Here is an 11,419-nt window from a genome sequence, read left to right on the forward strand (position 1 = left end):
ACTGCATTTAAATAATTTGAAAAGACAACATCAGATGGCTTCCTGAAGTCTGTTTTAATTCTATTGGGATTGTAAACACTCTGGTAAAGGCAACAACTCGGCTTCCAAATTGGAGGGAAAAAAGAAAACAGTGTACACTAAACAGAACATCAATACACAATGCTACTATTGATGACAAATGAACAATACCCTACATGATGCATGGCTGAATTCAAATGCGCATACGCATCGGTGACTTGTGAGTCGTTTTGTTAGGTCGAGTAGATGCGCACACAAACGCAGGTAAACTATGCACCGATGCAAAAAAGACCCCACGAGGAATGCTACAATTGCATAGCAGCATAAAAACAATGTCGTGTTCTTGAAACAATCACTATTTGGAGAAATGAACTATATAAATGAAATGTTTCACTTAATACAAATGATCAGTATAAATCATCTTTGTCCAATGGTCACTTATTTTGGTTTATCTAAAATGTTGTACAAATAAACAAATAAAAATATACGTTTAAATACACATGTAGGTAAGTCAAATTTTGATTGCTGTGTGAATTGTGAAATTTACGTCTGACGAGGAAACGGTACACGAATGTTGAACTTGTCTTTCATATCATATCGGAACTGCACGAAACTACAGTAACAAGTGAGACCTATATAAAAAATATAGCAATGACTACACGCAAGTGTAGAAAATTTTACACAAAAAATTAGACGTGTAAATTGCAAACCGTATAAATCCTCCGCAATAAGCGCTTGATTGTACTGTGCGCGTGCACGCCGCGTCTTATCTTCAGTGAATTTTTAATTCATTATTTTATTCTACTTACATATTACTGAGGTTTGTTTGGTACTTTTCCGACATTGCTTTGGGTGTATTCTGCTTCGATTATAAAACTGTGTCGGCCGCAATTAAATCGAAAAATTATTCCCGTTGCCAAAACTGAGAAATCTGCCTTGATCGTGATTTAGACGTAACTTTTACCACTTAAAACTTTCAGTTAAAACCAGAACTTTACTTTTATGTCCATTCAAATGTATAAAATCACAAAAGTGTATACAAAATTCAAAATCAACTAAAAAAAAAAGTTAGGGATTTTTTCAACATAAATTCAAAATAAGAATTCCGGTGTACTGGCGATTTCATATACGTGATGAACCACTAGGAGAGGTAATTTGGAGCCCTTTCATATCTCTTAAAACTAGAAGAAGGGACAGCTCATAAGAATTTGGCACCTCTTCTGAACGAATTCTACTAAATTGCATAAAGTATTTATGCAAACCTGAGCATCTGGGCTTGCAGTTACATGTACACGTCTTCTCCATTCGTCATAGATTTGCGGTGGTTCGTTTCATGATTTTTAGGGAAAGATGCATAATTCATGACCGATCTCATATCAGCTATTGAGCATTGCATCTGATACTTATTTGGTGATTTCCAAATACAAAATGACCTGACATAGGAGTTGTACAGGAACACCTATGCAGTGTGCGCAACACACAGGAAACACACACACACACGAGCAAAAATAGGTGCAATTATTTCTAAAAGGGTTCCCTGCTGCGTCTGATTCCTTTTACACGTACCAGGCGCCCCATTTTCGGCAAAACCTGCTGTTGATTGTTTTTTCCCGATTCTAACCCATAAACCTGTAAATTATACACTGGAAATATTTCAGTTGTTTTCAAAAGACCTAACTACGTGAACGAAACACCGACTTTTATGAAGAGTGTTTCTCACCCTCTGCCGACGAATATGATGATAATGTGCGCTTTGTGTCGACACCGGCTTGCCCCAAAATTACACTGGCTACTTACTCTCGCAAATGTCAATCAATCACGAGCTCACTGGGGGTCGGCTAGCCGATTTGAGTCAGATAAGCGGTGGGTGCAGGGCATGTAAACATTTAATAAGACACAATGCTCTTCGGTGAAGGGAAATTAACGTGGAAAAAAATCAATATCTCCCGACCCAAAGTCCCATTTTATATTATAAAATAATTCCGACATTTTGGAGATTTTCGACGATGGAGAATGGCTAATGGGTGGGATTGTACCAGGATTGCACCATGCAGCACACGTGGTTTGAATTGCTTAAAGTGACGAAGAATACACGCATAGCTTTATGTGAAAATGACGAGGCAGTGCTCAGAATAAATGCCCTTCACTTTGAGAACTAACTTGCTAACTAAAAAGATAAGGAAGTAAATAGACACAAGTAAAGTAAAGTAAGGTAAGGTAAATAGAAACAAATAAATTAAATATGGCTGATTAATTCAGAACAACTTATGGCCTGACAGAGTGAACCAGTTCGGTGTTTGCTCTGTTGGAATATGGAACTGGCTGGTTCTAGACACATATTAGGCCATTTGGCAAAAGAATAAAAAAAAAATTAAACAATGCTTTTAGAGTACACAGCTAAACTATTTAATGAGGTGCTTTACATGATGTGACCAATAAGCATTCTCACATTACAACCCTTAAGGCACATACATGTATACACGCATGCAAGTGTTTAATAAAATGACTGAAGATGCTAAGAAAGAAAAAAACGAAAAATGCTGGACTCTTGCATTTTGGTTATCACATACGATTTGGGACAAGAGGAGTATTTCTTGAGGCCTCGCCTAGAAAACATCTCCCTCAATCAAGTCCTGTGGGTGAAAGAGGTCTATACCAAAACCTCTAACCCTCTAAAAACTTGGATCTATGCCCATGAAATGATTACATGTAAAAAGCAAAGAAAAAACAAACAAAATAAAAACACACACAAAGACAATTACTGTTGAATCTCACCTCGAATAAAATTCCCACCTATTTGAACTCCTCGGTGATTTCCAAATTGCACCATTTAGTAGTTACGAGCTTTCAGTGATGTGGTTTATTTGCATATTGCACATCTGAATAGATCGCTGTATTGCTTGAGCTACCATTAATCCTGTCTACTGTCATTGTGTGATCCTAAAACCTATAGACCGCTTGTATTGGATTCCAATTTGCCGATAATGCAAACTCATGTTTATTAATGAGGTAATATTGGAAATATATTAAATAAAACTGGCACGCTACACACTGTGGAAGTTCACACGTAAACACTGAGTGAGTCAAACTCTCTATACCAATGGATAAAGTTACACACTCAAACCACTGTATCCTCATTAACACTCGTAGTTATACTTGCTCTCATTTCTGAGATGCTTGCCCCTGTGCCGGTTGATAAACCGTTGACGCAAACTCCCCTAAGTAGCCCTAAGACTACATAACACTAAAAATTACTACACAGTAGTCAAATGTAGAATACAGCCCTGTCGCTTGTAAGCGGACGTGACCTTATTGATCTCTGAAGCCATAAAATACAATAGATAAGACAAGGTACCATACAGTGCTGTGGCATTAAGCATACACAACTTTATTTTTCTCTTTATGAGTAACAATGGAAGTGCCCTAGCCAGACGTTGATATGCCAGGGTTTAGGGTTCAACTGGTAATCTACAGCAGGCCAACAATCAAACACACACACACAAAGTTGGTTATTGTTAACTCATGAACCATAGTTCATGTTTGAATTGGCTCCTACATGTATGCATGTTGGCTGCTCAACGGTACCCATCATTCAATCAAAGGGCATTAGGCTTAAAGGTGACTTATCTCTTCAAATACAGTATTGTGATGGAAATGCAATGCATTGTGGGTAACTACCCACCATTAACCGTCACAAGTGTCCACAGTTAAACCAGTGGTGACCAGTGAATTTGAAGGCTACTAAAATATGTAGTGAAGGCACTGATAGTGGTAGTATAAGACATGTAAATATAATGATGTGAGGTTTTAAAAAGTATGTTACCTGCATTTAATGTGCTCACCCCTATTCCCTGTAGATTTCAACAATCTACATCCAGGTCTCCCCAAGTCTTGCACTCAACCGGTGACCAGTGTGATGTGCTCTCCATATACGGCCAGCAGAATCATAACAGCATAGCCGGTCAAGAGGCCGGCGTTTTGAATAGCGAAGATCTTTAAGGAGGTGGACATCCGGAACTCTTTGTGTTGGTTCACAGTGTGTAGTTCTGGCAACTGGTGGTCAAAAACCAAAAAAAAAAAAGATTTGTTAGAGGACATTTAGCGCTCACTCCACTGTAATGATTCATCAACAAGAAGACAAACCTACATGATATCTGCTAGGCTAACCAATATGGTGAACTCTGGATAGACAGAGCAGTTTTTGTAACTGATACATTGAGCCAAATTCTGAGGGTTTCCAATCTCAAATTGTTTAGTTTGTTTTTTCAGTCCATTCACAGCACGGTTATGGTGATTTGGTATTTTGGCAGGTTTCTGTGACCTTGTTATGATAAAAGTTGCCTATGCTTGAGTGCTGATACATTGAGCCAAAAACTGAGGGTTCCAATCTCTAATTGTTCGGTTTGTTTTTTCAGTTTGTTTTTTCAGAAGGTAAAGCCTTCCCATAGATCTCTTTCCACCTACCATGTCGACTAAAGAGATGTACAAAAACATTCCCCCTGCCAGTGCAAAAATGTAAGGCTCCATTGACGTCAGCTGCCCCACCAGGATACCCACAATGAGACCCCCGTAACAGGTGAGCGCTGAGAGCAGGTTGAAGAGTAACGCCTGCCTGACTGTCATGCCCGATTTCAGCAAAATAGCAAAGTCTCCTAGAAAAAGGAAATCCACACAAAGGAAATGCCAGGTGCAGGTTTAGACCAACATGAATCAGAATTCTGCCTGATTTATGCGACAGCACTTTTCAGATTTGAATTGTCCATTTTAACCCGGTAAAGATTTTCTGTGCACTATGCAGGGTTCCATTAAATGTTCAGTGATGCGTTGCAAAGTTATACAGGGTTGCAATCGGAGAAATATCCATAGCAATCACTTGAGGTTGTGGGCCCTACAGCAAGCAGTGTAGGGTCTGTTGAATGGATTCATATTTGCCTGAAGGCACCATTTTAAAACCCATATAACGGTAATCTACACCACCTGTTACATATAAACACACCACAATGGTAAAGTTAGATTTGCCAGATTTTAAATATGACCGTTTGAAAAATAAAAAAAAATCAGGAAAATAATGACAGAAAAATCCTGACATTTGAATTTCGCGAAAACAAAATCCTGAAATCAGGAAACTTCATGACAAATCTCATCACCACTAGTTTCAGATTCGTTGGTTCAAAAGGTTACAGGTGTCATGGACTAGAAATGTACTTATACATGTCAATGCATAAAATAAAACTGTGCTGGAAACTGGACAAATCCATGCCTTGAACATTTTCCCTCTTGGTCAAAAGTTCATTATTTTTAAATACTTCTGCTCGATTTAATAAACCTGGTGTTGAAGTATACCAACTGTGAAACTCTACAAAAACCCATGCAGTGAACTAGCAGGGACAAAACCAAAATAGGGGAAAGAGGGGGGGTGCTCACCAAGTTCATGAGGGAACTCTTCGCAGATCACGGCGATAGAGGTTGATATCCCTTGGAATACAGAGATTGAAAACGATGCCCCTATGGCCAGACCGTCGATGAAGTTATGCAGGCCATCGCCGAATACAATCATGTAGGCAACTGCCGCTATGCGAACTTTGCCGTTTTCTGTCATGGCCAGGTGTGAATGGCCATGACCGTTTGCGGTCTCAGCTTTTGACTGATCCTGCAATTATTCATAAAATGTACGGGGCAACAAATGAAAAATGCTTTGGTCAAAAGCTTGAAATTAGCCAGCTTGAAGTACTGGTACATGTGTACATGCATGATGGATAGAATAAGAGGGCGCTGTTTAGTTTTGGTGAAGTCCCTGGTAACGGTATCCGCTCAGAGAGAGAATAAAAGAGGTTTTTTTCACGATCCTTAAACAGACCATAATGGCTACAAAGGATTAAAATGTCACGCTCAATGCCTTTTTTTCTATATGGTCATGCTCTAAATTCAAGGTCAATAAGGGTGGCATTTCTGTGTCCCTGTTACACCTGACCTGTGTAATTAGACATGAAAATATCACTGAAATTGACTCAAACTCTTTCAATTTGTTTGGCAGGTAATTTAACACTCTTGGAACCAAAGACTGTGCTCAACCTGGTACAACATCATATGTCCAATGTAACAGGTGCATAAAAAAATGGACCCCAAATTTATAGATTGACCCACACACGTCAGCTAGCTCTAGGTGCATGCATGTGCAAATACCAAGCAGTCATTAGGACGTCTTATTTTTTACACTTCTGGCTTCAGCTTCTCAATGCAGCAATTGTCAAAGGAAAAAAAACTGGATGCAGTGAGCTTTACCAAACTGATTCTGTGAGACAGTGTGTTAAAAAACAGACACAAGGTGAATGAAAACTAATAGATTAGATGTATGGTTAATCAGAAACAAATACACTTTGCAAATGTCATACACCTGTACTTGTATTAGCCCTCAAGAAGATTACGCACATGTTCCACAATGATTATTTGGTGGACTAATCTCCGTCCTAGATTTCGTAACAAAAGAAATTGTCCCTTGGACATAGGACCCACAAGGGCACTCTTTATCTGTATGTTTACATAGATGTTTTACAATAGTTTGGATGATATTCTAGTAATACTGGGGTAAATGACATTTGAACCCAAAGGCTTGAAGCAAAATAGGGAAAAGTTTAAAGTGCAGACCTCCAAACGTAAAATATCTACAGTAAAGAATGACAATGGAGGAAATCTTAACCCTAACAGTCCTCAGTCCTCCAACAGGAGAAGGATTGAGGAGGGTTAGGGTTAAGGCCAAACAAAATAAAGGTGTGTCTCCAGTTAGCCAACCTAGAAAATCACGCAGAACCTATATCTCTTTATTTGACAAATTAATAAAATATAAAAACTTCCATGTATGGTGCCTTATTTTGAGCCTAATTTTGTGTACATTGTCCTGTACATTGTATTGTTTAATTTTTTTTTAGCATGAGACGGACGGCTCTTGTGTGCTTGTATTTCAACAACCAGCTGCTTTACTACTCAATCACAGAGCTGATATGTAATACTGACATGCACATGTACAGTATGAATCTGACACTGACTTAGTACCTGTTACAAATATACATGTACATGACCCCCCCCCAAAATACAGACCGTCATCGGACCCTAATTTGTTTGGCAAACAAATTTAGAGAGAAAAAAATATTTTACCCAACCAACCACCCTAATTTATTTTTTCAGTGTAATAGGAAACACAACATTTTTTGTTTGGCCCAAATATGAAAAAAGTCTGAAAAACAATTGAAGTACGCTCAGTGTCACACTGCACATACACGTTTTGAACATCTAATGGCAAACATCATTCTGAACATACTCAAAACAGTTTAAAGCACACTGAACCAAGTCAACAAAAATGGTCTCCTTCAGTATGTTACCACACACCCATGACATGCTCATACTCAAGCTAAGCTCTAGTGCTTTGCACCTGTTTGTTTCACATGCATCTGGATATCAATCACTGATACCAGAAACCACTTAATGGATAGTGCAAAATGGGGTTTGGTTCACTGATCAAGATCGGGTCAGTGTGAAACAAGCAGGGCTGTCTATGTAGCTGATGAAAACATGTAAACACGGTTAAAGCTATAAGAACCTGTACACTGTCAAATTGGTATCAAATACATGAGGAATCTCATGCTGTGACTTATGAAGCACCACACGAGCACATGTATACAGCAAGCTGTCCTCCATCAGTCATCTGCACCCCTCCCCCAAGGCATAAATGTCACTGCTGCCATGCACCTGGTGCTCACAAAAAGCGGCCCAGGTTTGTGACTGGTTCAAAAGTACATGTGCTCCAAATCAGCCTTAATAAGCACAGGTTAGTGTGGCACCAACCAAGGCAAATTAGTCCTAGGAAAAACGACCCAGGGTAGCACTGGATAAAGATCAGTGTTGACCACTCGTCTGGTAACTCGCAAGGCCAGTGTTCAAATCCAGTGTTGCTCACTATTTTGTTCGATAGAGAAAGGTCAATCTCCATAATGTGTAATGCCCTGAGTTTCTGAAGCTGGATTTCCATGCAACGCTTGAGGAGTGGTGAGATGGACAGGAAAGGAATGATGAGAGAGACAATTGAAGGAAGAAAGGCCAACAAGCCAGGCTGGTTAATCAAGCAAGCAATGAGTTAGTCTCAGACTGAATTACATGTGTACCATGTCCCACACCAACCAGATTTACCTGCATGCTCTGCTCATCGTTTGGAACATTCCCTAATCGTCTGAATCCTGAGTTTTTATTTACTTGTAAAAACTGCTCCTTTTGAATGAGAATGTAATGTATTCAAACATTTATTCATCAAAAATATTAATTTTGCTTAAATTTTTTTGACAATGTAATATGATTATGTCTAATTTATAGAAATAATTTGTAATGGTGAAATTCTGAATGACAGTCAAGTGCCATATAAGAATGTACAATATACATATGTACGCCCTACAGTTCATAAATCTCTCTCAGAACAATTTTTCAAGATCTTGAAAACTTCCATTCAGATTTTGAAGGATCTGTGAGTTTTAGACCAAGACAATATCACAGTGATACAAATTGACTTACCTCCTCTCTGACCTCTGCTGAGCTATCCCTGGCATTGACGAAGCCGTTACGTAGCGCACAGTCTGCTAATGTTATCTTGTATACGTCACGATCCTCGCTCATGTTGTGCATGGTTGAAACTTTCAGGTCTGACCCGGACAAATTTTTTTTCTGGATTAAAAGCAATTTCATAAATGACACTCAGTTACTCGTGGTATAATGACTCTATCTTAGATGACCAGGCCTTTCAATTCACTCCCCCCTCCAACATTGGAACAAAGCCCCACCCAACATTAAGAGTACCACTGGGCTCCTTTAGGTCCCTGATGGAGGTGAATCATGTTCTTTGGTAACTTCATCTTTAACTCTGCAAGGTGTGATTCTTTTCTGTACGGTTCCTTTGTACGAACAATAAATTTATCACTATTCATATCATGAAACTTTCTGGCAGAGGCAATGGTAATTGGTTTTTCCAAAGGTTTTGATTTGTTTTAGAATTCTAACTCTCATTCTAAGTCACAGTGCAAGTAATTGGGGTCAAACGCTGACAAAAACATGTCTTTCCTTTTGAGTGGCTGGTAATGTGCGGAGAGATTGAGGTTGCATCCCAATCTCTTGTCAGGAGCTACGTCCAGGTCTTCACTCCACTGGAAACCCGTTTTGGATGTGGCATGAGCTTGGCCGACATTTGATGGACATGTGTTGATCAAGACAGCCACTCACAATATGTGAAATGTCTTCTCTTTCACCTTTCTTTTGTCTTCTTTGCGTGATGAGATAAGTTTGAGGAGCCGCTCCACGACAAAAAATAGGTAGATACCCCCGATGATGGTGGTGTTCCTCCAGACAAAACCAAGACCATGGGTGCTGACGTACATGCCGTGGGTCTACAGGAAGGGAGGCCACGAATACATGAAATTGGTGTTAACTCAAACGCTCCACGTTATGTTGGCCAGAAACCCTCCCAGATGCTTTCAGTGGAGCAAAACACTTTTCACAGGATGGTCTCTTGGAAAAACATAATTTACAGCTTGGGGCTTGAAGATAAAAGGAATAGTCCCCTACCTCAGGTATCAGGCTAAGTAATGCGTTTCCACTCAGTGTGCCCACTGCCAATCCAACCAGGTAAGTCAAAATCAACTTGTAGATCTTTTTGTCCATACAGGGTATGATGCAAGCCCCCATCAAGGCAGCCAAGTTAATGATTGTCACGAAGAGGACACCGTAGCCCCACACTGCAAGAGGATCAGCAAAGAGACATAACATGAACAAGTTGATCGTTGTTGTGAGTACAATTTTCATTTTTTTTTGGTGGGGGCGTGGTAGATCTGGGGGTGGAGGAGGGGATAGACAGAACCCTTTAGCTCTCTGGACATGAAGCACACTCTGCTCCACCTGTCTTTGTAATTTGTAAAGAATTCCGAAATGGTTTTGGGATTCAAGATTGAAATGAAGTTGAATATTGGACAGTGTCCTAAGAGAAGTTACTAAGACCATACAAACGCTGCTTGTGCTTCGGAATACCATGTACCTTGCGCAGTAGTTGGTGGTTTGCGTTCTCCTGAATCTTTGTCCAGATCAGAGCAATCATCAGAGACAGCTTGGAAGAGTATTGATGGGCACACAGCTTGCAACACCCCGGCCGTGTCATTCATTAATTCCTCTTCAGTCAGCGAGTGTATGCGGAGTAGATCGTCTACTGACAAACACTACGCATTCAAGGACACAAGAAAACGAGCATTATAAGGGCTTTGCATGGTAGCCATGTTGCTGGGCAGTTCTGTTGTTCCACAGGGCAACATCCTTTGTGCAAAACCCCATGGAACAAAAGCACTGGCCTGCAAGATGGCAGCCATGCAAACCCTCTATAGACTGCTGATGCCAATCTTTGTATTGGGTATCATCAGATTTTTCTCAAATGCCTACCAAGCTCCAAGGTATGTACTAGAATTGTTTTTACCATCAGCTTGATTTTTTTTTCCAACAAATCAGTTTCTAGAGAATAAAATAAAAAAAGTTTGTACATAGACTTGCTATCTGTAAGTGTAACTGGTTCTTTACACGAAAAACGGGCAATGACGGGCCATCAATCAATTAATTCATCAATCATCAAGGCCATAAGGGCCATTCAACTAATTTGCAATCACAGCAACAAACCTCCACAGGCACTCTTTGTAAAAGATGAAGTAATTGTTGCTCGTTCAGTCGCCCATTCTGCCCGAATTTATCGATGATTCCATCCAGAAAAAACTCCGGGGTTGGTAGTGGGGCTGCAGTCGTCATGCCAGTGGTCAAACTGCCGCGTGGCCCCGTAGACGTGGCACTTCCACACGGTGGAAAAACACACACGGCGATAAATAGTTGAAGCCATGGTTGAAGCAAACATGTAACCTTTCTTGACATTTCAGTAGCATGTAAACTGCTGACCGCTTCGTTGATGACAGTCGGTCGATTCTTAAATTCTAAAAAAAAGGAAAACTTGTTTTGAGTGATTTATTTCTCAGATGAATATGGATTATGTTCCGTTCTCCATTCAGCCAGCTGGACGGACTGCATGTGTTTGAATGCATGGCTCCCTCCTACTTTGATGCAACAAAATGCTGGGTGGGTACGTGGTACTAGACTATCTCAGGCTTAAAAAGGATTTATGGCTACGTCTTTTCACAGTGATAGAAGAAAACACATGTCCACGTGGAAGCCATAGCCACTAAAAGTAAACATGCCTTTGGCCCATGGCCTTAACATGTAACACCGCCTGCACATGCTGCGTGCGCGTGTACCCTTCACTTGCCTTTGGTCGATATCCTGATGACCTCCGAATCCACCCGGGCAGCGGTTCATGAGCTTAATTAGACCACAATTCTAC

General features: G+C 40.1%; 1 protein-coding gene across 2 annotated transcripts; it reads right to left on the minus strand.

Annotated features, from left to right (window-relative positions):
• Nucleotides 1–35: 35 nt before the first annotated feature.
• LOC110981189 (metal cation symporter ZIP14-like) lies at nucleotides 36–11,284 on the minus strand. Of its 2 annotated transcripts, XM_022238539.2 has the most exons (9): nucleotides 10,711–11,284; nucleotides 10,085–10,262; nucleotides 9,619–9,788; nucleotides 9,303–9,440; nucleotides 8,575–8,724; nucleotides 8,200–8,277; nucleotides 5,443–5,668; nucleotides 4,483–4,670; nucleotides 36–4,071 (listed from the first exon to the last, which is right to left on the minus strand). In XM_022238539.2, the coding sequence occupies exons 1-9, from the start codon at nucleotides 10,954–10,956 to the stop codon at nucleotides 3,916–3,918; spliced, it is 1,530 nt and encodes a 509-aa protein (XP_022094231.2). In that variant the 5' UTR covers nucleotides 10,957–11,284; the 3' UTR covers nucleotides 36–3,915. The 2 variants fall into 2 exon arrangements, with proteins under 2 accessions (XP_022094231.2, XP_022094232.2); XM_022238540.2 differs by lacking the exon at nucleotides 8,200–8,277 and having other exon boundaries at nucleotides 10,711–11,281.
• Nucleotides 11,285–11,419: the final 135 nt, after the last annotated feature.

Source organism: Acanthaster planci, linkage group LG21 (genome assembly GCF_054643075.1).
Source record: "Acanthaster planci isolate LZ-2023a linkage group LG21, COTS_SCS, whole genome shotgun sequence".
Taxonomy (NCBI): Eukaryota; Metazoa; Echinodermata; class Asteroidea; order Valvatida; family Acanthasteridae; genus Acanthaster; species Acanthaster planci.

What these genes read in the sequence shown, in the direction of transcription:
- LOC110981189 (XM_022238539.2), bottom strand. Translation starts at nt 10,956, where the DNA reads ATGTCAAGAAAGGTTACATGTTTGCTTCAACCATGGCTTCAACTATTT. An exon ending in TACAAAGAGTGCCTGTGGAG is followed by an intron (nt 10,263 to 10,710) that starts GTTTGTTGCTGT and finishes TTGAATGCGTAG; the next exon opens with TGTTTGTCAGTAGACGATCT. An exon ending in AGAGTTCCCTCATGAACTTG is followed by an intron (nt 4,671 to 5,442) that starts GTGAGCACCCCC and finishes TCCTTTTTCTAG; the next exon opens with GAGACTTTGCTATTTTGCTG.